General features: G+C 44.7%; 1 protein-coding gene across 11 annotated transcripts in view; it reads right to left on the reverse strand.

Annotated features, from left to right (window-relative positions):
- Window positions 1-12,426: 12,426 nt before the first annotated feature.
- The window catches only part of CFAP251 (cilia and flagella associated protein 251), a 101,345-nt gene continuing 88,462 nt past the window's right edge, over window positions 12,427-25,309 (reverse strand). For 8 of the 11 annotated variants that reach the window (XM_077159757.1, XM_077159749.1, XM_077159751.1 and 5 more), the window contains 3 exons: window positions 14,694-14,922; window positions 13,861-13,962; window positions 12,427-12,723 (listed from right to left, as the gene is read on the reverse strand). In XM_077159757.1, coding sequence (XP_077015872.1) covers window positions 12,599-12,723; window positions 13,861-13,962; window positions 14,694-14,922 — 456 coding nt within the window. In that variant the 3' untranslated portion in view covers window positions 12,427-12,598. Of the gene's footprint in view, window positions 12,724-13,860; window positions 13,963-14,693; window positions 14,923-25,309 lie in introns of those variants that run through there. The other 3 variants (XM_077159754.1, XR_013175538.1, XM_077159756.1) reach the window with 3 other exon arrangements.

The raw sequence follows: 25,309 nt of genomic DNA on the forward strand, positions 1-25,309 counted from the left end.
GGCCCCCGGCTCCCGCAGGGCACGTGCAGGGAGGAGGCGGGCGGGCACTCACTCGGAGGCCTCGGGGGCCGTGGGGTCCCCCCGGGAGGGCAGGCTGGCGGGGCCGCCGGGCGCGGAGGGCGCGCGTTCCTTAGGAGCCAGCTCGGCGGCCTTTCCCCTGCCCCGGGTCTGCTGCAGCGGTTGCAATAATGCAAGTTTCCTGTGGGGCTCTGGACTTCTCAGAGTTGAAGGCGGCGATTCGGGAAGCGAGTTGCTCTCGGAGAGTTGAGGACTCTGGATCGCTGCTGGCCCTCTTCCCGGTTTAAATTCACGGGCTAAAAACCCTTGGCTCCTCCACGCTTCGCTCTTTTGGAAAACCAGGGTCGTCGATGCGGGCCACGGGGAACATTCGACCTTATTAGATACGTTTCTGCGCAGGAAAATCTCACTTGTTATCAGCATTTTAATAGGGTCCTTTCCTTCCTTTCCACCTGGAGAACAGTATTGCCCTAGCCCTAAGTAACATGAGGGATTCCCTTACTGGGGTTTCTGTCGGCGAAACGTAATTTAAATGGAAGCCACTAATTGCCCCCCCTGATTTAAGTACAGGGCTCAGACCAGGTGCTGGTCCTAGTATAGATGCTCTGGCAGGTAAAATAGACTGGTCCCATCTATGCTGAGACTCTCCGGGGTTGTTTCCTCCTAAGTGGGCCCCAGGACTGAGCTCAGTGGAGGAATCTGTGTGCCATGACTTTGTGTTTAGCTGCAACTGTTTGGTTAGACTTGACCACCTCTAAGTCAGGCCTGAGGTAGGCCTGGAAAGGTGAGCACTAGGCTGTCAGCAACCCAAGTACCTTAGAAACTAGCCCAATGTGAGTCATTTGACAGGTGGGGAAACTGAGTCCCAGAGAGGTTAAATCCAAGGTCACAGCCATAATCTACATCTCGGGTCTGCTCGTCTTGAGTATCAGGCACTATTCCCTTGAAGTTTGCAGTGGGAGGCTGCCGGGCTGTGTCCCAAGCATTCCATGTTATCTTTCTGAAACTCAAGTTCCTAGTGTGCAAAAACTGAAGATAAGAGCATGTACCTGAGAGAATCATTCCGAGACTTAAGTGGGAAAATGTGTAACAGCAGGTCATATAAGCCTGCCGGCCCTCTGGATCTGGCTAGCAAATGTGCACCTTGGACCACAAAGAACTTGAAAAATATATATCTGAATTACAAAATAGGAAGATATGTCAAAAACACAAGTAATCGATGAATGGATAAATGAAATGTTGTAAATTTACACAATAGCATGTTACTCAGCCAGAAAAAGGAATGAAATTCTGATGCATGTTACAACATGATGAACCTTGAAAACATTAAGCTAAGAAGGTCACAAATATCATATGATTCCATTTATGTGAAATAATATCTAGCATTGGCAAACCCATAGAGACCTAAAGCAGATTCGTGGTTGTGGGGGCTGGATAGAGGAACAACTGCTTAATGGGTATAGGGTTTCCTTTTGGGGTGATGATAAAATTCTGGAATGAGAGATGGTGGTGATGGCTGTATAACATTGTAAAGGTACTTAATGCCACTGGATTGTATACTTTAAAAGGTTACAGTGGTCCATTTTATGTTCGGTATTTTATCACATTAAAAACAAACAGGGCAAGCCACGTTGGCTCAGCAGGCAGAGTTCTCGCCTGCCATGCCGGAGACCTGGGTTCAATTCCTGGTGCCTGCCCGTGCAAAAACAAACAACAAAGAAATATATCCCAATATCCAGCTTCTCTAGAAATAGCACATCTGGCAACACTGGGACCCCATTATCACATGGGCAACAGTCGGTTGAGGAGCCCTGGTGTCTTTCAGACAAAAACTCTCCAACTCACCAGCTTTTGCTCCTTTGTGTTACCTTCCTGGCCCGTGAAGGTATTTGCGTTTTTGATTCCCCATCAAGCCGTAAAGCTTTCCACAGATATTCTTTTACAAATCTAGTATGTGACTTTTTATAATTTCCTGTCCCGTGCAGATATTTTAAAACTTGTGTTTCTTTCAGCAAAAGTACAGCTGTTTCACAGACTATTTCAAAGTCTGAAAATTCTAATACTTGTAGTATTGGTGGTTCTGTTTCTGCTGGATCTTGCCCATGGTATCCTATTTCCTGTGGTCTGCTTGTTTCTCTCTGACTGCTGGATAGTGTCGTTTAAAAAAATTGTTTATAGGGATAATTTGAGGCCTGGGACGAAGGTATCGTCCTCCAGAGCTGATTTACATTTGCTTCTGCCAGGCTCCGGAGGGCACTGCTGGTTTAGGAGCACCTTAATCCAAGTGCAGGACTTGTGGTTCCCTGGACCACCCAGGTGATGCACATACGAGTTGCATGATTGTGTAAGACAGGTTTGCCTACCGTACCCTGAGGGCAGAGTACATGATGCGCTGTGGCTGGCTTGCAGGCCTTGCTTCCCAATTCTCTGTTCAGTGACCTCATGCTGATGGCTTGAAATCAGCCAAGATAGTGGGATTTACACCAGGAAAATTGGCAAACACCAAAAGCAGGCCCTCCTTCCCCTCCCCCATCCAGAGCTGGTTATTAAACCTGTACCAGCATTCTACTGATAGAGCCCAGTGGGGTCCCAAGTTATTGTGGGTAGGGTCTCCCACATAGTGTGGGCCTTGGACTTTGATTTCTGGCCCCCCTTGCCCCATGAGACCTTTCACATTCAAGTTTAAGCATGCTAGGTAAAAAGGCTTCCTCACAGGATTATCTTTTATGGTTCTTTTGACCTTCAGTTTTATTGTCTTGTCATCACCTTGTGGATTTGAAGATGTTTTTAAAAGTACCGTCTTCTAGCATTTTCAGTTGCTTTCAGCTAGAGAGTTAATCTGAATAGCCCATTACCAGAAACTGGAAGTCCAGCTCTCTAGGAATATTAGCCATTATTGTAGACATGTTAAAGAAGTGGTCCTGGGGTTACAGAAGCTGAGTTATTTAGTTCTTGTGCCAAACGTCTCCTCTCTATGCCTCCTCTTTCTCATGGGGATGATGACACTTACAAGGACTAAACACGTTAGTTTTTGTCAAGCCCTTGGAACCACGCTGGGCACATAAGAAGCGCTATGTACTGGAAGAGATTTATCAAATAGAGGACCTGATGATCTCTGGCATGGTCATGACACATGCTAGAGCCTGAAATCAAACTACTCCTTTTGCTTAGCTTGTTAAATTCAACTCTGCTCCCGCTGGTAACCGTTCCTCCCGCATGGAGGCTTGTCGGTGGCTGCGGGGAGGAGGAGGTTTCCATCTCGGGAACAGAGATGCGTAATTGTGAGGAAAATGCAGTCCCAGCTTTGGCATTTCTCTGCAGCGCTGGTCCTCACCTAGCAACTTGTAACAGAAGCAGCTCATCGTCTTATAAACAGAGGCGCCCTGGTGTTTGGGGAGCAGGTCGTTAGCAAGGCCTAGCAAAGGGGGGAAACTTGGATGGGAACCCTCAAATCCCTACATGAAGTGCACCAGGAACAGATCACTGAGGCCACCTCCTTCCTTTTACAGAAAGGGAAGCTAGCATCCAGCAGTGCCTGGCCAGTTTGCAGAGTGGGAACCAAAATCTGGCATTCCTGATGGAGCTCACTGGGCTTCACCACCACACACAGTCTCCTAGATAGGATGGAGAGGCCGTGCAATATTTTTGTTTTGTTTTTTGGGTGCACGGGCTGGGAAACGAACCCTGGTCTCCTGCATGGCAGGCGAGCATTCTACCACTGAACCACCCGTGCACCCTTTGGTTTGCTTTTGATAAACCAGACACTGCGATCTGCTTCTCTGTGTGCTTTTTCTTGCCTTTATGACCACCACTGTAAAAACTGTCAACAGCTCCAACGCTAGTGGACTGGCAATTTGCATATCTGTTCATGCGGTCATTGGCGTGCCTAAAAGTTGGGCCATTTGGGTTCATAGAAAAATGAAGAGATGGTAGATATAAAGTGCTCTGAAAGACTAAAGTGCTCAAAGGTGAGACGGTACTATCCAGACGCTCTTCTCAGTCTGAATGATGAACCGTGGAATGCCCGGTCCTGGTGCCGCAACTTGGAGCAAGGCTGGAATCTGTCCACCAAGAGGCTCGGTGAAGTCCTAGGTCAGGAATCTAGAAGGCTGCCCAGATTTCCTCTCCTTCACACTCCTTATGTTCAGTTATTTGGGCTGCCCAGCATCTGAAAACCCTTCCTATTTGGGAGTGAGCTTTTGTGGGGGAGGGGAGAGGCAGCCCCCAGGACAGAAGCTAAAGGGTACAAGTGTCTCTCTCCACCCAGGCAGTTAGGTTCTGAGCCTGGCTCCCAACTTTAGCCAGTTGGTGGATGATGATCCGGGCAGATGATTAAAAAAAATAATAACAATAACAGCTTTACTGAGACATACCTCGCCTACCATGAAATTCACCCTTTACAAATATGCAGTGAAATAGTACATTCACAGAGTTGGGCAAACCATCATCATTATCAATTTTAGGACGTTTTCATCCTCTGAAAAAGAAAGCCCATACCCGTTGGTAGTCACTCTCCATTTCCCCCACCCCCAGTCCTAGGCAAACGCTGATCGACTTTCTGTTTCTATAAATTTGCCTATTGTGGGTATTTCATATAAATGGAATCATACAATATGTGGTTCTTTTGTGCCTGGCTTCTTTCACTCAGCATCATGTTTTCAGGGCTCACTCATGTTGTGGCAGGTATCAGTGCTTCGTTCCTTTTTATGGCTAAATAATATTCATGGGCTTTGGCGTCGTTTCCATTCTTGGCCATTATGAATAATGCTGCTAGGAAACATCTGTGTGCACGTTTTTGTGTGGACATATGTTTTCAGTTCTCTTGGGTACATACCTAGGAGTAGAATCTCTGGGTTTACGTAGTAACTACAGCACACTGCCAAACCGTTTTCCCAAGCAGCTGCAGTATTTTACATTTATAGCAATGCATGCTGATTCCAATTTCCCCACGTGCTTGCCAACCCTTGTTACTGTCTGTCTTTTATCTTAGCCATCCTGGGCAAAGTGGTATCTCACTGTGCAGTGGAGGGGCCCTGGAGAAGGGACTCTCAGCAGACGTGGCCATTGACAGTGCCGGACTTTTGGAGGCACTGGGCATCTAGTGAGATGGTGTCCTGGCTTTCTTTGGTTCCCACTCATTTTTGGAGCGTGCTTCTCCAGGCTCTTTGTTGATTCTGTGAGTTTCCTGATAAGTCTTCAGATAAAGTCTCTTTCCACTTGAGCTAACCAGCACCAATTTCCATTGCAACAAACCAGATGGCCGAGTCGCCACCACATCCAAGTGACCCCTTGGTCCTACCTGCGCTTCCTGAATGCCTCTTCTCCTGTGCTGTCCTTCGCTTCTCCCCCAAACTATTACACTCCTCTCTCACTTTTCTCCCTTCCCCAGTCAACCCCTCCTGTCCCTCGGGCAGTCCTCTGCCTCTTAAAAGCAAATTCAATCCTATTTCTTCATCTTCACTGTAAGCATCAAGTTTAAGTTCCTTGAGGTCACCCGAGGTCATCTGTGATGGAGCTGCTGCCTCCTCTGGCCTGCTTTCCTCCCACCGTCCATGGGCACCCTTCGGACTGGCTTGGACATCCTCCAGTGTCTCATGCTTCCACCCACCCTAGACATACTGGTCCCTCTGCCTCCGGTGTCTTTCCTCATTCGTGCTATTTCTGCGCTGCCTTGCCTGACCTCCATCTCCCTCCCACCCTCTGTGCTCTGGACGCCTTCGCAGACTGTCCCACGGTACTGTAATCATTGTGGACATGTCTGTTTCCCTCGCCGAAGCTACCTTCTTCAGGGTTAGGGCCGTGCTTCGTGTCATCTTAGTGCTTCGGGCCTGCCCAACACACATAGTCAACAACGAGGTCGCCATTAGATAGGGTATCTGTAGGCCATGGGCCACTGCCATCCTGTCCCTTCCTACAAGAGCTGAAAGGTGGAGGTGACCAACAGGACATTGAGGAAAGGGGAGGGGCCAGCATTTATTGAAGCTTTGTATACCAAGCTGCCTCTGGCAGTCACCAGGGACATGGGTGGGTACACATTTAAATATAATTGTGCATGAAGGGACAACAAGATCACTGTGAAAATAAAATGATTGATTACATTTTTAAAAATATTTTAGTGAATCCAGCCAAAAACTAAAGGACAAATACTGTATGGTCCCACTGTTGTGAACGGACATTCGAGAATAAACTTGAAATATGTCATTGGTAACAGAGTTCAGCAGGAGTTAGAAACAGGGTAAGACAATGGGTAATTGAAGCTGAAGGGATACAGATTGTGCAACAGGACTAGATACAAAAACTCAAAAATGGACAGCACAATAATACCTAATTGTAAAGTAATCATGTTAAAATACTGAATGAAGCTGCATCTGAGCTATAGGGTTTTTTTTTGTTTTTGTTTGCTTGTTGGTTTGTTTTTGTTGTTGTTTTTTACTATTACTACTACTTTTATTTCTTTTCTTTATATTGACATTTTATATCTTTTTCTGTTGTGTTGCTAGTTCCTCTAAACTGATGCAAATGTACTAAGAAACAATGATCATGCATCTATGTGATGATGTTAAGAATTACTGAGTGCATATGTAGAATGGTATGATTTCTAAATGTTGTGTTAATTTCTTTTTTTTCTTTCCGTTAATAAAAAAAAAAAAAAAAAAGACAACATAGGCATTAATCAGCAGTAGTCTGGTCTCCTTCCTACATACATACATATGCACGCCTATGTAAAAAAAAAAAAAAAAAAAAAAAAATATTTTAAAATTCCTGGAAAACCTAGAAGGATGAAAAGATGCTGACTCAAGGGCTTAAGAGTTCTGGGGCTGGAGCCCCCTAGCTCTTTACGTTTACCTAGTGTCATGTGAAAGAACACATCGGCTTTAGGGCCAACCACATGTAGCCTATTTATGCTCTTTCCAAGGATCTCTGGGCGACTGTCAGCCCCACATCAAGGCTCTTTGGATATAAAGAAGTGAGAATGGTCTCACTTCCACCCTGAAACCTGGCCTGCTGATTTCCCCATGAAAACATTCCTTTTCTAACTTGTGGGGGAAGAATCATATGATGGTAGCATTGAAGGAAGACTAGAGATGATTCTAGAGCCTTGCAACCCTCCCTATGGTCTGACCGCACACACCTGTGGCTTACTGGGTGCATCTGGTTCCCCTGCAGCCCCTGGCTTTCGGGCACACTGTCCCCCTCCCTGCATGGTTGGCTCCTCGTGGTTCTGGTCCCAACTCACACATCTCCTTTTGAGGTCCACCCTGACCCCCTGATCTAGGACACGTCCCCATCTTGCTATTCTCTGTCAGAGGGCCCTAGCCTACCTTGTATGGCTCTGAGCCCAATTTGCAAAGACAACATTTCTACGTTTGGTTGAACGTAGCCCCCTAAAGATGAGGGCCACACCTGCCTGGCTCCCTGCTACATAACAGTGCCGTGCACACAGCAAAATAGTTTGTTCAATTCGTGAATGGATAAAGGAATGAGGTTGTTAGAGATGATAAATTTATATGGAATAAGCCAATGAGTCTGTGGTAAAACGGCCCCTCTCTCACACTGCAGCTCACAGAGAAGAAACCCCGCAGCCATCCCCTCAGGCAGGCATGTGCTGTCAGTTTGGTTTGACTTGCCCCAGCCCAGCCCCTCCTTCTCCTCCTCCTCCTCCTCCTCTGAGGGGCCTGCCCGACCTGGGGGCAGTGCGTTCAGTGCGTTCTCTTGGCCATAGATCCTTAGTCCACGGGACCACTGGCTGCTTTGAGCTGCTTCTCTGGGGAAGACGTGCTGGCCGGTGGGCTGGGGGGCGGGGGTGGGATTCCCTTCACAGCACACACTCTGCATCATTTCACTTGTTCCCAAAGAGCATGGACTAGTTGCTACACTTCAACTTCCCCAACCTCCCCGTCCCATGCCCGCCAAAGGGGGGATAACAAAACCCCACTGGCTTAAAAGAGTAAGACACACAAAAAAGAAACCCCATGTTTACAGTGAAGCATTTTGTTGACTTCCAGTCAACAAAACCAGAGTACCCAGGGGGCAGGGGCAGAAAGCTCAGCTGCCTTCCCTTGGGGGCGACTTTGGCACTGAACTTGCTCACCGCACCGCTGCGCGCTACCCCACGAGTGTTCTCGGACCATCAGGAAAGACAGCGAGGCCAGCAGGGGACGATGACTAGAAGCTCTGCCTGGGCCTGACATCTCTGGGTTGGAGTAAATACCCATGGAAGCTGACGAAAGGCATCAGGTGTCGGCGTAGCTCAGGAAAGCACAAGCTAAGTTAGCACAAGCTAAGTGCTGTCAAGTCTCCTATGGAGCCATTCCCAGCACTCAGAATTGCACTGCCATTGAAGAGTGTTGCATCACTGTTTTTTTGTTTTTTGTTTTTTTTTCTAATTGTGTGTGTGTGTGTGTGTGTGTGTGTGTGTGCAAGTGTGGTTTTGTTTTTTTAATATTCCTTCAAGCTAAGCTTGCAGAGGGTGATTAGATGACATATGAGTAGGGTGGCAGCTTGCTGTTGGTTCCAGTGCTCTGCATCTATTTATTACAGTCAGTTTTGAAAGCGCTGCCTGGAAGGGGAATGGCTGGCCAAATCCCTTCAGAACACACTCCGGCTGAAAACACCAGTCGTCGAAGGGCAGCTATGGTTTGAGGACACAGATCTTTTTTTAAAAAAAAAGCCCCCTTTGCTCTGTATCACACTGGAACACAGCAGAGGGCTCAAGTTTGTACAGGTCGGATTAGGAAGTGAGGTCATCCAGGAGTAGTGGGTGCTGATTGGCTTCCCGAGTGTTGGCACAAGGATTGAGAGGTGGAAAGGGGGGTCACAGAAATAATTTAGGGTGCCATCAAGTCAGAGAGGTGGTGCGGATACCACTTTTTAGAAACATTTTATTTTGAAGTGATTTTTACAATAATTATCAGAAGAGTTGCAAAAATAGTACAGAATGTTCCCAGCTACCCTCACCCAGCTTCTCCTACATCTCATGCAATGGTGGAGCACTTATCAAAACTAAGAAATTAACATTGGTGTGACTATTAACCAAGCTACAGGCTTTATTCCGATTTTACTGTCTGTTTATTTTTTTCCCCTCTAATGTCCTTTTCCTGTTCCAGGATCCAATCCAGGGTACCACAACGCAGTCAGTTGTCACGTCTCCTTAGGCTCTTCCTAATCTCTGAGTGTTGCTCAGTCTGAGCGTTGCTCAGTCTTTCCGTGTTTGTTGTGACCTTGGCATCTCTGAAGAGTACTGGCCAGGTATTTTGTGCAGATTCGCTTGATTTGTAAAAATCTGTTGGGATGAGGGATTATGCTGATGCGGTTTCAGCCAGGCAGGCAAACTAGAACCCGAGGGTCCACGCCAACCTGCCACCTGGTTTTGTAAGGCCACATGCCAGTATGGTTCTTCTGCATTTTTAAATGGTGGAAAAACAGTCAAAAGAAGAGTAATGTGTCATGATAGGTGAAAATGATCACGAAATCCACATTTCAGTGTCCACAAAGAAAGTCTGATTGGAACATAGCCACGCTCGATCCTTTATTGACTGTTTAGGACTGCTTCTGTGCTATGACGGCAGAGTTGCATAGTTGCAAAGGGACTGTGTGACCTGCAAAGACTAAAATATTTACTGTCTGGCCCTTTTCTGACCCTTGATGTAGAGGGTCCTGTGGGTCCCTGGCATTCAATTTTTTGCAAAAGCTATGTAGCTATTAAAAGAGCATTGATGGCACTGAAATATAAATCTGAATGTGAATTAAAAGGGAAATGTTAGATTGTATATATATTTAGAATAAAAACTTTTAAAAAATACATGGAGGTGTATTACACAAAGTGTTCTATAAATGCGCAACTACTCTAATAGAGACTAAAAAAAGAGTACTAAACTTCAATTTAATTCATTCAATCATTTGACAAATATTTATTGAGGGTGCATCATCAGAACTAGGATAGACCCAGTTGAGCAAATGTTAACTAATGCCAAAGCTCTGGACCTGAAGCAGTCAATTCTCAACAAATGTCTTCCCAATTCCCAGGCAAAGTTTCTGCCTGAATGATACCAGCCGCTCTCACATTCTCAGTGCTACCCAATGCCAGGAATGCCTTATTTGCACTATCTCTTTTAATCCTCACAACCGCCCCAAGAGGAGTTCCAGAAGGAAAATGAGGTTTAAGAGATTAGCCACACCCACGGTCACACGGGCAGCTATTAAGTGGCAGGAACCGAGAACCATCCCAGTCGAGCATGTCTGCTTTCAGAGCCGGTGGTGAGAAGAAACCCCCTCACGATGCTCAGCAGGGTCTGGGAGTCCGCGAAGGTGGGGGGAGACCTCTTGCCGGTCCCTGGGTGATCACAGTTACTCTCCGCGTTCCTGAACTCGAGAGGCAACCGCCTGGATGCATTAGGCCAGCCAGCCAGAGACCCCTTCTGAAACAGTATTATTTTCTCAAAGGAACTTCACAATGTGCTGTTTACATGTTCGCTATTCTGTTCGTTCCTAAGTCTTGATGTACAAGCTCACTGATGATGTCTCGTCTCTTCTCCCCTTTCTGTTGTCCCTGCTTTGTCCGACCCGCTGCTGGAGAGCCTGGGTTCTCTGCTCACTTGCAGACCTGGCAGGAAGGCCACACTCTGCCTCCTTCTCAGGCCTGGGGCACTCTCCCCTCCCCATGTCACCTGAGGCGGGGTCTGCCAGGATGGCAAGTAAAGGGGCCCTGCTGGGGCGGAAAGGTGCATATGTGCTGTTCTCCACTTTTGTAGAGGACAAGTTGAGAGACACTGAAACAGAAGGATGCGCAGAAAGGGGACCCCAAGGTGAGAAGGGGGCCCCTGGCTGGGCTGGGGTAGGGTGGGAAGGTTGATGACACAAATTCCACTAGCCAAGGCCATTTTCGCCTTCTTGGATGGCTGTCCATAACCGGGACACCCCCACCCCCATTCTGCTTGAAGAGAGATGTGGGAAGCAGGCTCAGCACAGACAGAGCTTCTCAACCTTGGTTTCACAGTGACCCAGCTCACTCACCCAGCCACAGTGGGTCCAAGGGTCCCTGGCCTGTTCTGTTCAAAGATTATTATTCCAATATGCATAAGAGATAAGAACAAAATCAGAGTGTGCCAGACTTAATGCAAGAAACCCGTGGTTGATGTCCAGACTGCATCCAATTCTGAGCTATTTCTAGAGCGAACAAGTCATTTGAGAGTTTACTGTTCCCTAAAATGTCCCCAGGAACTTTTATCTGGCTTAGTACTATGTCTCCTAAGCCCTCAGCAGCAAAATTGATTCATAAAGTTAGTTTTTCTTTTCTTTCTGTGTTTTTAAAAAAGAACAAACTGGAAACTAGGTTAGGAAGCCCCAGTGACACAACCGGACGTGCCTGGGACCCCTGGCCGATGCAGTCTGTCCTGAGATCAAGCTGATGCAGATGGGGTCGGGGATATGGCGCCATCCTGAGTTCCAGGGAGTTCCAAAGACTCCCATCAAGCCAAATTCCCAGCCAGACACCATGCAGAGTGTGTGTGTATGCGTGCACGTGCGTGGGTGCATTGCACATGACCGAGGAGGTGGCTGCTGTGTTCCTCTTACACACGTCTCTGCTCCTCAGGAGAGAGTGGATCAAACTGTTGTCTCAAATGCTAGTTTCTCTGGGGAAGAACCTGATTTGGGGGTGGGGGGGGCTGGAATGAGCACACGGAGAAAATCATACCAGGCACATTTGCCTGCATGAGACCGTATACCTGGTGGCAAATCTCTGAAATCAGGCCCTAACTTTCCTCTGCCTCATACTAAAATGGGACTCTATTCTCAAGGTCAAAGCACTGCTGTGAACTTGGTTAGTAATGTCCCCTGAAGGTCCCCAGAGCTGGTGAACAGTCCTCTGTTTTGCCTACCCCATGTTTTGAAGCTCAGTGGAGCGTGAGGCAGCCCATCCCCCTCGTTGGCTTGTGCTGTGGTGGAGGAGGGGAGGGGCGCCAGTCGGGCGTGGTGAGGTGTCTGTTGCAGGTGCAGGCACCCAGGGCCCACAGGCGCTTTGTGGAGTCTCTTTGGCAGTTGCCAGCAGAATTAACCATAGCCAGTGATGCCTGCGTAACAGCCGCAGACAGCTGCGTGGGGGGTGTGCGTTAGAGAAGCCGAATCAGGGACTTCCAGGAGCCCAGAGCACCCAGTGACCCTGGCCCAGCCTAATGACAGGGTGATTCTCATTAGGTTATATCAGGCCAAGGGGGTAGGGGGCACACCAGGGGAAAGGAACGGGGCCACACATGCCGGCTGCTGGCCGAGACCATGCCACCGTTTCAACTCCTCCTCCGGGCAGCACTGCCAAGGATGGGGCAGGGAGACAGGCCTACATTTCCAGCAACCATTTCCATCCAGCTGCCAGTGTTTTTCTTGCCTCCACCCACTTTTCTATTTAAGAAACAGTGGAATGTCCAACTTTGTGAATTCCATGGTTAACAGCAATTTGCTTTTAATGTCTAAAAGTCTTAAAGATTAGAGTTGGGGAGGGGGGAAGAAAACACAGGAGAAGCAGTGCCTCTTGGGGGAAAAAACAAACCAAAAAACACAAAGTCCTTTGTGCTTCAAACATTCCTTACACTCCACTGACCATATGATCTTGTCCGGAATCTTCTGAAATGGTTAAGCCAAGAATTTCGGTTGTGAATATTTCTGCAGTGATTTCGCTGGGAAGTTCCTCTTCAAGGCAAATTTCTGAACCTAGGCAAACAAGAAAAGAAAAACAAATGCCTTCACAGTGGTTGGCTTTCCATCTCAGAATGATTTCCCCAAAATCTCAAAGAAATAATACTAACCAAAGTGAAAGGTGCTTTGTGCTGTGGTTTGGCTTTGATTCCTTGAACCCCCCTGGGTTGAAACTGGCTAAAAATCTCTTCTTTGTAGTATTGAGCATTATTAACAAAATCTCCACAAACTTCATTAAACAATCTAAGCACATTGTGTCATTGATTTTACTCTTTCTGGATACCCAGGAACATAAAATAAATATATAACAACTGGGAAAGTTACATTCTAAAATCTGAAGTCCACCAAGGAATAGGGTAGGGGAGCCTGGAGGTTGGAAATGACCTGTTAGATATTGGAGTCTAGAGTGATGGGAGTTTAAGAATTCTTTGTTTAATATGAAATTGGAAAAAGTAGCAAAAGTAGAGGGAGAAGGAAGAGTAGCAAGGGATCTCTGCTCCCCACTCCAGGCTCCGATAACCCACCAGCTTACCAGGCAGCATCCTCAGGCCTCTGGTTTGTTCAGAGAGAGATTTCAGGACAAGGAGGCCAGATGAGCTATGTGGATTAGTTTCTCCTGGGCTTAAACTCACAACCTTAACTTCAGGCCTGTTTTTCTCCCTCCAGTGGATTAAAGAAGAAGGTGGGAAACCCCTCAGGCTAGAGCAGGAAGAGAGAGGAGGAGGAAGTTGAGAGACACTGAGGTTGAAGTAGAGCTTGTTGGGCCTCCACAGTGTTGCCCTCTCTGCATTCAAATCTCTCCTGACATCCCTCTCCCGAATCAGTGTCCAAACTGCATCTATTAGAGGCCACTATTCACCCACCTAACCCGGAAAGATGAAGAACAGGTCAGTGGATAAAAGGGACAACCAAGGCCAGAAGACACAAAGGATGAATGGTGCACGGGAACAGAGGCTTTCATCTCCCAGACGTAACCACCGCTCACACGGGCTTTTTATAACTTATTCATATTGGATTCCCAACAGACTCACTTTGTTGTGTGCACAGTATTAAGGGGAGCAGCTTGCACCAGTCAAGAGAAATAAATGCACTTAAGTCTACAATAAATGAGTGAGCCCCAGCCACATGCCCAGACAAAGCCAACCACGGTACCTCTGAAAGAGGAGGTCGCAGGCTCAGATTTCCACCCTTCTGGATTCATGCCAAACAGCGTGGCAAAGCAATCGGACATCTCCTCCTGGGTCATGTGTTCGCCTGGGTATCATGAAGTTAAAAAAAAGAAAGAAAAAAAAGCCGCTGAGCTCTTAGGGCTAAGTATAAGGTAAGAGCTTAGCGTTATTTCCAAGGTCTTAAGGAAAATTATTTCAGAATTTCCTTTTCTTTAGACACAAAAGCAATCTAGAATCTCACGTTACTATCTCATAAATCCCCTCACATGGTGTTAAGACTTATTCTCCAACCAGGGAAAATACGTATGGAGAAACAAGGCAAACTTGCTGATAAAGATTGGGCTAAGTTTTATTTCAAATTTCTTCACATTGGAAACACCACCCAGCTTGACTATAATGAAAATATTGCCCAGAAAGAAAGCTTATCTAATTTCCTCACATAAAATGAGGAAAATATTAGGTAAAAACAAAACAGAACATTTATTTGGCTGATCTTATTTCACAAATATAGCCCAATCATGTAAGAGCCCAGAGAGATCAATGAACTGGCATTTTTATTACCATTTTACAAATGAGGATTCTGCAGCTTGCAGAGTTTCAGGAAGTTGGAACATAAATCATATCCTTCTGATTTCCAGATCAGCGCCCACACTTGCTGATAGGCAGGTCAGCAAGCAATGCCCCCTTGCCATGGCTGAAACCCAAATTATTCTTCTTTCATAACAGAGACCCCAGGTTGCCTCTCTCCCCACACTCTGTCCCCTCCAGGGGCAATGGCCCACAGGTGTTAGGTGATATTGGTATTTGTGCACTTACCCTTAGTTTGAAGCAGTTTCAGGAAATCCTCTCTTCGAATAACCTTTTTTCCTTCTGAATTGGTAAAACCAAGAACATCAAAGCTGGACTGGATGCCACTCATGGTGTTACCAAAAGGTGGTCTGTGATTGATGTAAATTTTGAGGAAATCTGGTAAGTTGATTTTGTCAACTATCTTTCCGGTTTCCACATACTCACCAAATTTGACTTCATTAAACATATCCTCAATCTAGGGAAGAGGTAAAAAAATAAATAAATAAAAGACCATAGTCAATAGAAAAGACACTTTGATATTTTGCTAAAAATTAGAGAGTAACAGACAGATGCTCCCAGTTAGCTTAGAATGTATCCACTGTGTCGATCCTATTGGAACTGGCAAGACACTGCCATCTGATCAACTTTTACCTGAGGATCTCTTAGTGCATCAGCTACTTTGTGCATTATAAGGCAGATATTAGTTTCATTTTATAAGATTTTTGGGGGGTGGGGGGGTGGTACATGGTCCGGGAATTGAACCTGGGTCTCCCGCATGGAAGGCGAGCGTTCTACCACTAAAGTACCTGTGCACTCCTATTCATTTTAAAGACAAATTCCTCAAGAAGTTAGAAATTAGTTTATCTGAATAAGCAAATAATTCACTGTGAAATTCAACTATAGAGCCTTTGGTCCTGGTAAGTATCTTGAGACAATGAACGGCACCATGGTCTCTTTTCCTTTCTTTCTTCTCCATTTTTATTCTGCAATGTTTTGTACACGTAATAGATTATTTATAACATATGTAACTTATGGAGCATAATTAAAAAATGAACACTCAGGAAGCCATCATCCATTGAAAAGATCAATGAATTGACAAATCGTTTGCTAGACTGATCAGCAGAAAAAGAGAGAAGACCCAAAATACTAACATTAGGAATGTAAAGGGGACATGACTACCAACCTCACAGAAATACAAAAGGGAATACTGTAAACAAGCGTATGTTAATAAATTATATAACTTAGATGAAGTGAAAAAATTCCTAAAAAGACACAAGTAACCAAAATTGACTCAAGAAGAAAAGGAAAATCTGAATTGGCATGAAAAAAAAATAAAAGGCATTCAGGTTGGAAAGAAAGAAATAAAACTATCTCTACTTTGTAGATGTATTAATCTTGTAGAGAGAAAATCCTAAGGAATCCGTTTAAAAGCTATTAGAATTACTAAATGAGTAAAGTTGTAGGTTACAAGACCAATGTACTCAAATCAACTGTATTTCTATTTACATTAGCTATGAACAACTCAAAAATAAAATTAAGAAATTCCATTTATAATAGTATCAAAAAGAATAAAATACTTAGGATTAAATTTAACAAAATAAGTGCAAGATTTGTACTCTGAAAATTATAAGCTCCTGCTGAAAGAAATTAAAGAAGACATATAAACAGAAAGAGCCATGTTCATGGATTGGAAGATATAATATTGTTAAGATGGCATTACTCCCCAAATTGATCCATGGACTTAAAACAATCCCTATCACAATCCCAAATTGCTTTTCTGCAGAAATTTAAAAGCTGATCCTAAAATTTGAAATGGAAATGCAAGATACCAAGAATTGCCAACACAATCTTACAAATGAAGAATGAAGTTTGGAGGACTTACAACTCCTGATTTCAAAACTTGCTAAGAAGCTACAGTAATAGAGACAGTGTGGTTCTGGCATAAGAGTAGACACAGAGTTCAATGGAATAAAATCAAGAGTCTAGAAATAAATCTTCACATTTATGATCAATTGATTTTCAACAAGGGTGCCAAGTCAATTCCATAAAGCAAGAATAGTCTTTGCACCAACTGATGCAGGGACATGTGGATATGCTCAATGCAAAAGAACAAAGACGGACTCGTTTCTTACACGATACACAAAAATTAACCACTAATGCATCACAGATCTAAAGGTAAGTGCTAAACCTAAAAAACTCTTAAAGGAAAACACAGGAGTTAATCTTTTACAAAAACATAAATGAAGATGGAAGAAATAGATAAACTGGACTTCATCAAAATTAAAAAGTTAAGTGCAAAGGACAACTCACAGAATGGGAAAAATATATGCAAATCATATCGCTGATAACGGACTTGCATAGAACTCCTACATTTATTATCAATGATAAAAAGACAAATGACCCAAATACAAAATGAGTAAAAGATCCGAATAGACATTTCTCCAAAGGAGACATACAAATGGTCAATAAGCACAAGAAACGATACTCAACATCATTTGCCACTCAGAAGTTGTAAAAGAAAACCACAATGAGATGCCACTCTACCCACCAGGATGGCTGTGATAATATTTTTAAAAGTAAAACAACAGGTATTGGTAAGAATGGGGAGAAACTGCAACCTTCACAGATCGCTGGCAGGAGTGTTGAATGGTATAGCCGCTGTGGAAAACAGTCTGGTAGTCCCTCAAAGGTTAAACACACATTTACCATATGACTCAGCAAATCTACTCCTAAAGAATAAAAATATATGTCTATGCAAAAACGTGCACACCAATAGTCACAGCAGCGTTATTCATAACACTATGAGATGAAAACAATCTAAATGTTCATCAGCTGATGAATGGGCAAATAAACACGTTCTATCCATACAATGGAATACTATTCAGCCATAAAAAGGAAAAAAGTACCAATACACATACAACACGGGTGAACCTTGAAAACAACGCACTAAGTGAAAGAAGCCTGTCATAAAAGACCACATGCTGTATGATTCCATTTATATCAAATGTCCAGAACAGGCAAATCCATAGAGACAAAAAGTAGTTTAGTGGCTACAGGGGTAAGGGAGGAGGAGTTGGGGGGGAAATGAGGAATGACTGCTAATAGGTAGAGGATTTCTTTTTTTTGATCATGAAAATACTCTAAAATTGTGCTGATGGTTGCATAACTCTGTGAATATGCTAAAATCCATTGTTTTGTACACTTTAAATGGGTGAAATGTATGATGTGCCTTATATCTCAATACAGCTATTTTTTAGAAAACCATCCATCAACTAAAGAAGAAAATCACCAAAACCTTTGCCTCCACCCTGCGCTCCTTCCCCAAGTCACCTCATTGCCTCCTACCATAATCACTATCTGATTTTTCTACTTATTGCTCCTTCACTGTTGTTGTTGTTGTTTTGTGGGGTTTTTTATTTTTTTTTTTTTTAGTGCATGGTCCAGGAATTGAACCCAGGTTTCCTGCATGCAAGGCAAGCATTCTACCACTGAACTACCCGTGTACCCTCCTTCACTATTTTTCCATGGTGTATTACTGGTTTATGTATGTCTAGCCTTTATCTTATTTACTTTTGCTTTAAAGATACTTTTTAAAGGAGATCATTTAAAATCGAGTCACTTGTTGCTCTAGTACTCAAGCCATAGGGTCACTCACACTATTACAGCATGCTAGCTCATTTAATTTTTCTGTTCATTTTCAGACATTTGTTGCTTAGATTCATGCATATGTATGAAGTAAAAAGAAAAGGTGATGGTTTTTTACTCCTCTGTGTAAGAGGTTGGCTCTCTGATTCCAAGAACTTTAAAATAAACCAAAGCTGGGCAGCAACCAGCCACCTTACTGCTAGATCAGGTACCTCATTCTCAGAGACAAAAGCTGTAACTCAAGGTTCATAAATACCGTTTTGACGACAGCTTTCTTCTCAGCCCCTAACAGAAGCCCCAGGTGACTGCGCTCCTGCCGCCGTCACCCAGGGACCCAGGGCCTACAAGATTTTTAGATGTGTGTATTTTGCATCTATTTTAAAAAATAATTTAAAAAATTTCCTTCCTGTATCTGGGAAATACACCAAGGATGACTTTCCAATTCAGGAAGGAAATTAAAAAAAATTTTTTTTTTAGAAAATCATCGTTGGTGTATTTTCCAAATTTCCTAGAATAAGCAAAGATTAAATGGAGCCCGGTGAAGTGTAGGCCAGCCCGCATGCCTCCTGAAGCGCCTGTTTGTGAAGCGTGCTGACAACACACCGATTTGCATGGAAATGTGGTGCTGGTCATGGAAGTGACAAAATGGAAGGGAGAGAGAAAAATAACTCAAATTAAAAAAAAAAACAAAACACTCTTTGTTGCCATCAGTTCTTCTCTCCGCAGACAGTATCTTGGTTCCATGAGTGTTGCAGTCAGCTAGAATTCAGAAACCCAGATTATGCCTGGCAAAGGACTAGGAATGAGTAATTTATTTTAGTATCTACATTCTAACAACTCCTTAAAATGTCTTCCAGTGAACTGTGGAGTTTGGAATTTTTACAGACAGAATAAGAGCCACAGAAAAGTTTTTCTTTTATTTCAGAACAAGAACTCTACTTTGGTCTATGAGATTAAATCAAGACGTGAATCTAAATTTGCAGACAATATTTATCAATATGTAGCCAGTTTCTCCCCAACCCACAAGATACGAATAGAACGAAAATTTAAACAGCACCCGTTTGAAGTAACCAATTACCAGCCTTCCTAGGGCACCCTTGTGTCTTGGTCTGGCCTTGAGTGTCAAGAAGAAAATAAAAGGGTGGGCCACGGTGGCTCAGCAGGCAAGAATGCTCGCCTGCCACACCAGAAGACCCGGGTTCGATTCCCGGTGCCTGCCCATGTAAAAAAAAGAAGAAAATAAAAATTTCTTGTAATACCTCCATGCAGTCATAACTTCTGTGAAAGTTTTGGTGTACCTTCTTTTCGTTTTTCGAGGCATATAAAATATATGTATATGTTTGCAAAATTGGTATCATATGTATATGCAGTTTGTATCCTGCTTTTTCTCCTTTAACACAGTAATTACCCAGTATTTTCAAAGGCACAAAGTCTGAACACAACATTCAAGGAATAGTCTTTTGAAATAACATCATCTGTTACTGGTACAAATGAAATGTAAATGATAGTATATTAGTAGTAGTTTTAAATTGTAATATAGTTTCATATAGAGAGTTACTGAATTTATATATTGTGCACAATTGCATGCTAATGTATAAATAACATGTATAATGTATATGTAACTTCCTGGCAGCATATTATTTAAATGTAGTGTGATAAAATGTTAGCATTACTTTCTATATATAGCTACTATTAACTATGAGCCAGTGAAGGCTGAACTAGGTTCAAACCCTGGCTCTGCCATTTTCTATCTGTATCTTCTCCTCTTGCAAATGAGGTAATATATATATATACATCGGAAGGTTTTGAAGCTTATATGCAACAATGCATGTTAAGTGTTTAACCTAATGCCTAACATATACCAAGCAGTCAAAAAGCAGTAACTATTTTTGTGATTATTCTAATTTCTATATTATTGCTAATTATAACATAACTACAACTTAAGTCATCACTTAGTTATATAAATTATAATATAATTAACATAAATGATATAAATTATAAATGTAAGATGCTATTTAACTCGACTCAGAAACAGGAGACTAAACCAAAGGTGACAAAAAGGAATTGAGAAATGCTCGAGTTACTCATCCCCAGTGAGTTCCAAAGACCTCAGTGAACATTTCCAGCACAAACCACTCAGGAGGTGATTCACCTCTTACTCCCTTTTCCCAAATGACTGATCAAGAGTCACTGCTCAACACGCACACAGTTGGCAGCTTTCGGCATCACTGACATTTCTTTCCCAAGCCTAGTTTCCAACTGTTGGTTGGAAAGGCAGGTTCTGCTACATATTTAAACAAAGTTCATGCTCGGGAGAGGAACCCTGAAGACAGAAATGGCTTGCCAAGAGTGTTCAGGACGCCACGGTATAAAGAAGGCCTGGACGGGAGGCCAGGTTGGCTGCCCAGGGGCGCCGGCCGCCATGAGCCTTTTGTTGGCATTCCCACGCTGGTCCGTCATTCTGCTGGTAGTATAGGGCAGTGGTTCTCCACCCTGCGTGCACATTCAGTTCTCAGGAGGGTAACTTTTAAAAACCTGAAGCCCGGGTCACTTCCCCAGGGAAATCTTGAATTAACTGGTCTGGGATGAAATATTTTAAAAATCATGTCTTTTTTTTAAAGCTCTTAGGTGATTCAACTGTGCAGCCAGGGTTGGGAACCACAGCTTTATCTAACTTCATCATGTATCAAAATCACCTGGAGGGCTCCTTAAATCGCAGCTCACTGGCCCTACCCGCAGAGCTTCCGATTGAGCAGATCTGGGATGCGGGCTGAGAATGTGCATTTCTAACAGGTCTCCAGGTGATGTGGAAGCTGCTGTCCTGGGGGCCACACTTTGAGAACCACTGTTCTGAGAACACAGGCATTCAAAAGGTGATACCTATGCCAAAAAATTGATTCCCAGTCTGTGATTTTCAGTAGTGAGCAGATTTATGTCCACAATACAGGCCATAATTCTTTGTGCTCACACCGGCCTCTCCCCTATTAAGCTGTAGCTATAGCTTTCACCCCTATCTCCTGAGCAGCTTAGTACAGAGCCTGGCACATTTTAGGGACTAAGAAAATGTTTGCTGGATGAATGAATGAGTAAGTGAATGAATGTATCAAGTAAATAAATACTGCGGGCATCAGTGAAGCCAGGGAAGAATTTCTCTTAAAAATTCACAGAATGCTCACTTAGAGTAATCATCTAGTTTCCTAGTTAAATAAGTTCAATTTACTAGTATTTACTGAGCATTTGGTGTGGTGCTAGGCAAATGAAAGGCAAGTCACTTAAATATTATTAGAGCAGCCCTGTTCTCCAGTGCACAGCACATTTTCACAAAGCACCTCCTGAGTGCCAGGGATTGACTGGTCCCGGCCCTGTGGAAAGGCACTCGGGAAACAAACAGTAGGCAGGAAGGGCATGAGCTAACAGAAAAGCTCCAGACATGGGTCTCAGCCCTGGCTGCCCCGGGACAAACATCTGGGGCCTTCAAAATCCACCCAGAACCACCCCTCGGTTCAAATGCTCTGGGGTGGAGCCCAGGCACCAGCATTTTTTTAAGTGCCCTGCAGTGATTTGAACACGGAACCAGGGCTAGCTTCCATATGGGAGTGTGGGAGGAGCAATACCGAAGGCTGCAGTGGCTTCTGAGCCCCAGGGGGGCCAGGGAGCAGTGGACCCAGGAGAACGTGGCATGGAAATGGGAAGGGTCCAACCAGTAGGAGGTGAGGGGGAGGTACTCTAGGCTGGGAAACAGCCTGGGCAAGTGTGAGGGGGCCGGGCATGAGGGAGAAGTGCAGAAAAAAACCAGCCCCGGAGTGCCTCTGCATTAGTTTCCTTTTGCTGCTAGAACAAATTGCCACAAACTTAGTGACTTAAAACAATAATTTGTTATTTTACAGTTCTGAAGGTCTGAAGTCCAAAACGGGTTATACGGGCTAAAATCGAGGTGTGAGCAGGGCTGGTGCCTTCTGGAGCCTCTAGGGAAGCCATCCCCTGGCCTTTTCCAGCTTCTAGGTTAGCCCGCATTTCTCGGCTTGTGGCCCTTTCCTCCATCTTCAAAGCCAGCAATCATATCTCTTCAAGCTCTGCTTCTGTCATCACACGGCCACCTTTGAATCCTGACCTCCGGCCTCCCTTATATAAGGATTCCTATGATCACCTTGGCCCTGCCTGTTTTATCCAGGTCACTCTCCCTGCCCCCAAATCCTTCATCACACCTGAAAGGTTCTGAGGATTAGGGTGGGGCCTCTTTGGGTTGGGTGTCTCTGCTGGCCACACGCTGCTCTTGCGCTGAGAGGTCGTGAGGAGGGGACTGGAGGGTTAGAGCTGGGTCACGGCACTGAGGGCCTCGGTTGCTAGGCTGGGGCCCCGTCTTTGTCTGCAGCTCAGAGGGCACATGGCGCTTAATGGTCCATGGGCGAAATCTGCAGAAGTGTTTTGGTTCATGTGCTGTGTTAAAATTAGGAGATGTTATATAAAAATCTGGACTTCAGACTTCTCGTGAACGATTAAGAGTCTGATAAAGATAGGTCCACATTTCCACATAGAGTTGGCTGGAGCGGAGAGAAAACTTCCCCCTCTAACCAAGAGAGAGGAGATGTGTTCTCCGGCAGGGTGCCCTCACACCCAGGCACAGGGGGTGCCTGCTCGGGGCCAAGGACTTCAGAGGGTCTCCGGGCTACTCCATCCAGGCGGGGCCAAAGGGAGGAGCCCATCACTCCCGCTGCCTCTCACCACACTCCTGGGAACCCTGAACTTCAGAATTCCCTCCTGCAAAAACCCAAGCCCACTTCTAAGGCCTGAGTGATCTGCAGCCCTAGTGTTTCCACACACAGGCCTGAGTGTGGCCGGGGTGGCTGCCTGGAAGGCACAGAGAAGTGTCCACCTGGTGACACAATGCCATGTGTGTGTGGTTTGGGATGGGCCACAGAAGGGAAGAGAAGCAGGGAGTGGGCAGGCTGGATCTCCCTATGTGGGAAAGTCTGAGGAGTCCTGGAAGTCTCCATGTAAAACAGTCTGCCAGCCGGTGTTGAAGGTACTGTCAAGGTAGGACACTGATCTAACAGCTTGCAGCTTGATTTGCAACCTTCAGGTAGACATATGGCCTCCGGGCCTCTACTGGTGGGGCTACCCAGGCCCCCAGGGTAGGGGGTGGGCTGCTCTGGCTCAGCTCACTCAGATCATCTCACTTGGCTCCCATCTTTGACCCTTGCAGGCTGCGTGGTGTATGATCCCCGCTGCAAGCCTCAGGAAGCCACTGATGGCCTCAGAATTACATTTTATAATTAAATTTTATAACCTCCCTATTAAGTGGAGAGGATCATGATATGTTTAAACAAGGCCATTTCTAGTTTTTTATAAAAAGGCTCCTGATGCGGTTTGGTTTTTCTTCTGTAACATTTTCACAGACTAACAGCCCAGGAGGACTCCGTTTCCTCCCGACCTCCGCCGCCCACTGCATGCTGCCCTCCAGAAGGTCCTGGATAGGCTGGCGCTCTTCCTTCAAAGCTCATCAGCTTCGCCTCACAGCCTCTCCTGCTCAGCCATTCCAGGGCTTCCACCCTGACCTGGGCGGGGGAAGGAGGCGGCCAAGCAGGAGGTTGCAGGGCTATCCAGCTTCAGGTATGGTCGCATCTGGAGACCCGCGTGCACTCTGCTATTTAGGTGCCTCTCTGTGAATTACCGCAGCCCCTGCGCCTCCTCTGGGTCTGTACTTGGGTGGCGACTGCCTCTTCTGCAGGAATGGAACAGTCATGGTCAGGCTCTGCCTGCAGGACCTCACACTTGGCCACGGTGTGCTCACCTGTGGCAGGTGACTTAGATATTACACTCCGTCTCAGTGGCGCCCATTCACAAGGACCCTCCTGGGGCCTTTGGCCCAGCCCCTCGAGCCCATGCCTCCAACACGGCCAGGGACTCTTCTCCTGCCAGGTAATGCCCTTAAAGATTTTTGTCCCCTTAAGAAAAGTTGTAGGTTTTTTTTTCATTTTATTTTATTTTTTTTTACATGGGCAGGCACCGGGAATCGAACCCGGGTCCTCAGGCTTGTCAGGCAAGCATTCTTACCTGCTGAGCCACTGTGGCCCACCCAAAAGTTGTAGGTTTACAGAAAAATCATGCAGACAATACAGAGTTCCCTTACCCCTCCCCTAATACACACTGTTTCCCCTATTATTAACAATGTGCATTAGTGTGGTACCTTTGTTACAATCGACAAAACAATATCATTCTAATTATACTATTAACTATAGCCCATAATTTACATTAGAGTTCATAGTGTGGTTTAGTCCTAGGTGTTTTTTTTTTTTAAACCTTTATCCTAATACCATATATACAACCTAAAATTATCCCTTTTTAAAACATTCAAATATATAAGTCAGTGCTATTCATTACATCTACACTGTTGTGCTAACATCACCACCATCTATTATCAAACTTTTCCATCACCCCAAACAGAAACTCTGAACCAATTAAGAATTAACTCCCCACTCCCTAATCCAACCACAGCCCCGGGTAACCTGTATTCTAGTTTCTACTTGCTTATTCTCGTTATTTCATAACAGTGAGGTCAAACAATACTTGTCCTTTTCATGGCTTATTTCATACAACATGATGTTTTCAAGGCTCATCCATGTTGGCATTTATCAGAGTTTAAAACCTCTTTTGGCTGAACAACATGCCATAGTATGTATAGACCAGATTTTGTTTATCGTTTCATCTCCTGATGGACACTAGGGTTGCTTCCATTTTTGGCAACTGTGAATGATGCTGCTAGGAACATCATTTACGAACATCTGTTCAAGTCCCTGCTTTCAATTCTTATGGGTTTATTCTTAGAAGTGGGATTGCTGGGTTACATGGTAATTCTATACTTAACTTTCTGAGGAACCATCAAACTGTCTTCCAGTGGCTGCACCATTTTACATTCCCACGGGCAATGAACAAGGGCTCCTATCTCTCCACCCCTTGTCAACACTTAGCATTTTCCATTTTTTTAATAGTAGCCATTCTAATAGGTATGCAATGGCATCTCATTGTGGCTTTGATTTGCATTTCCCTAATGGCTAATGATGTTGAACATCTTTTCATGTGATTACTGGCCATTGCTATATATATATCTTTTTTGGAGAAATGTCTGCCAAATTTTTTTCCCATTTTTAAATTGGGTTGTTTTGTCACTGAGATATAAGATTTCTTCCTATGTTCTGGATATTAAGCCTTTATAGGGA

The sequence above is a fragment of the Tamandua tetradactyla genome, chromosome 5 (assembly GCF_023851605.1).
Source record: "Tamandua tetradactyla isolate mTamTet1 chromosome 5, mTamTet1.pri, whole genome shotgun sequence".
NCBI classification, from domain to species: Eukaryota; Metazoa; Chordata; class Mammalia; order Pilosa; family Myrmecophagidae; genus Tamandua; species Tamandua tetradactyla.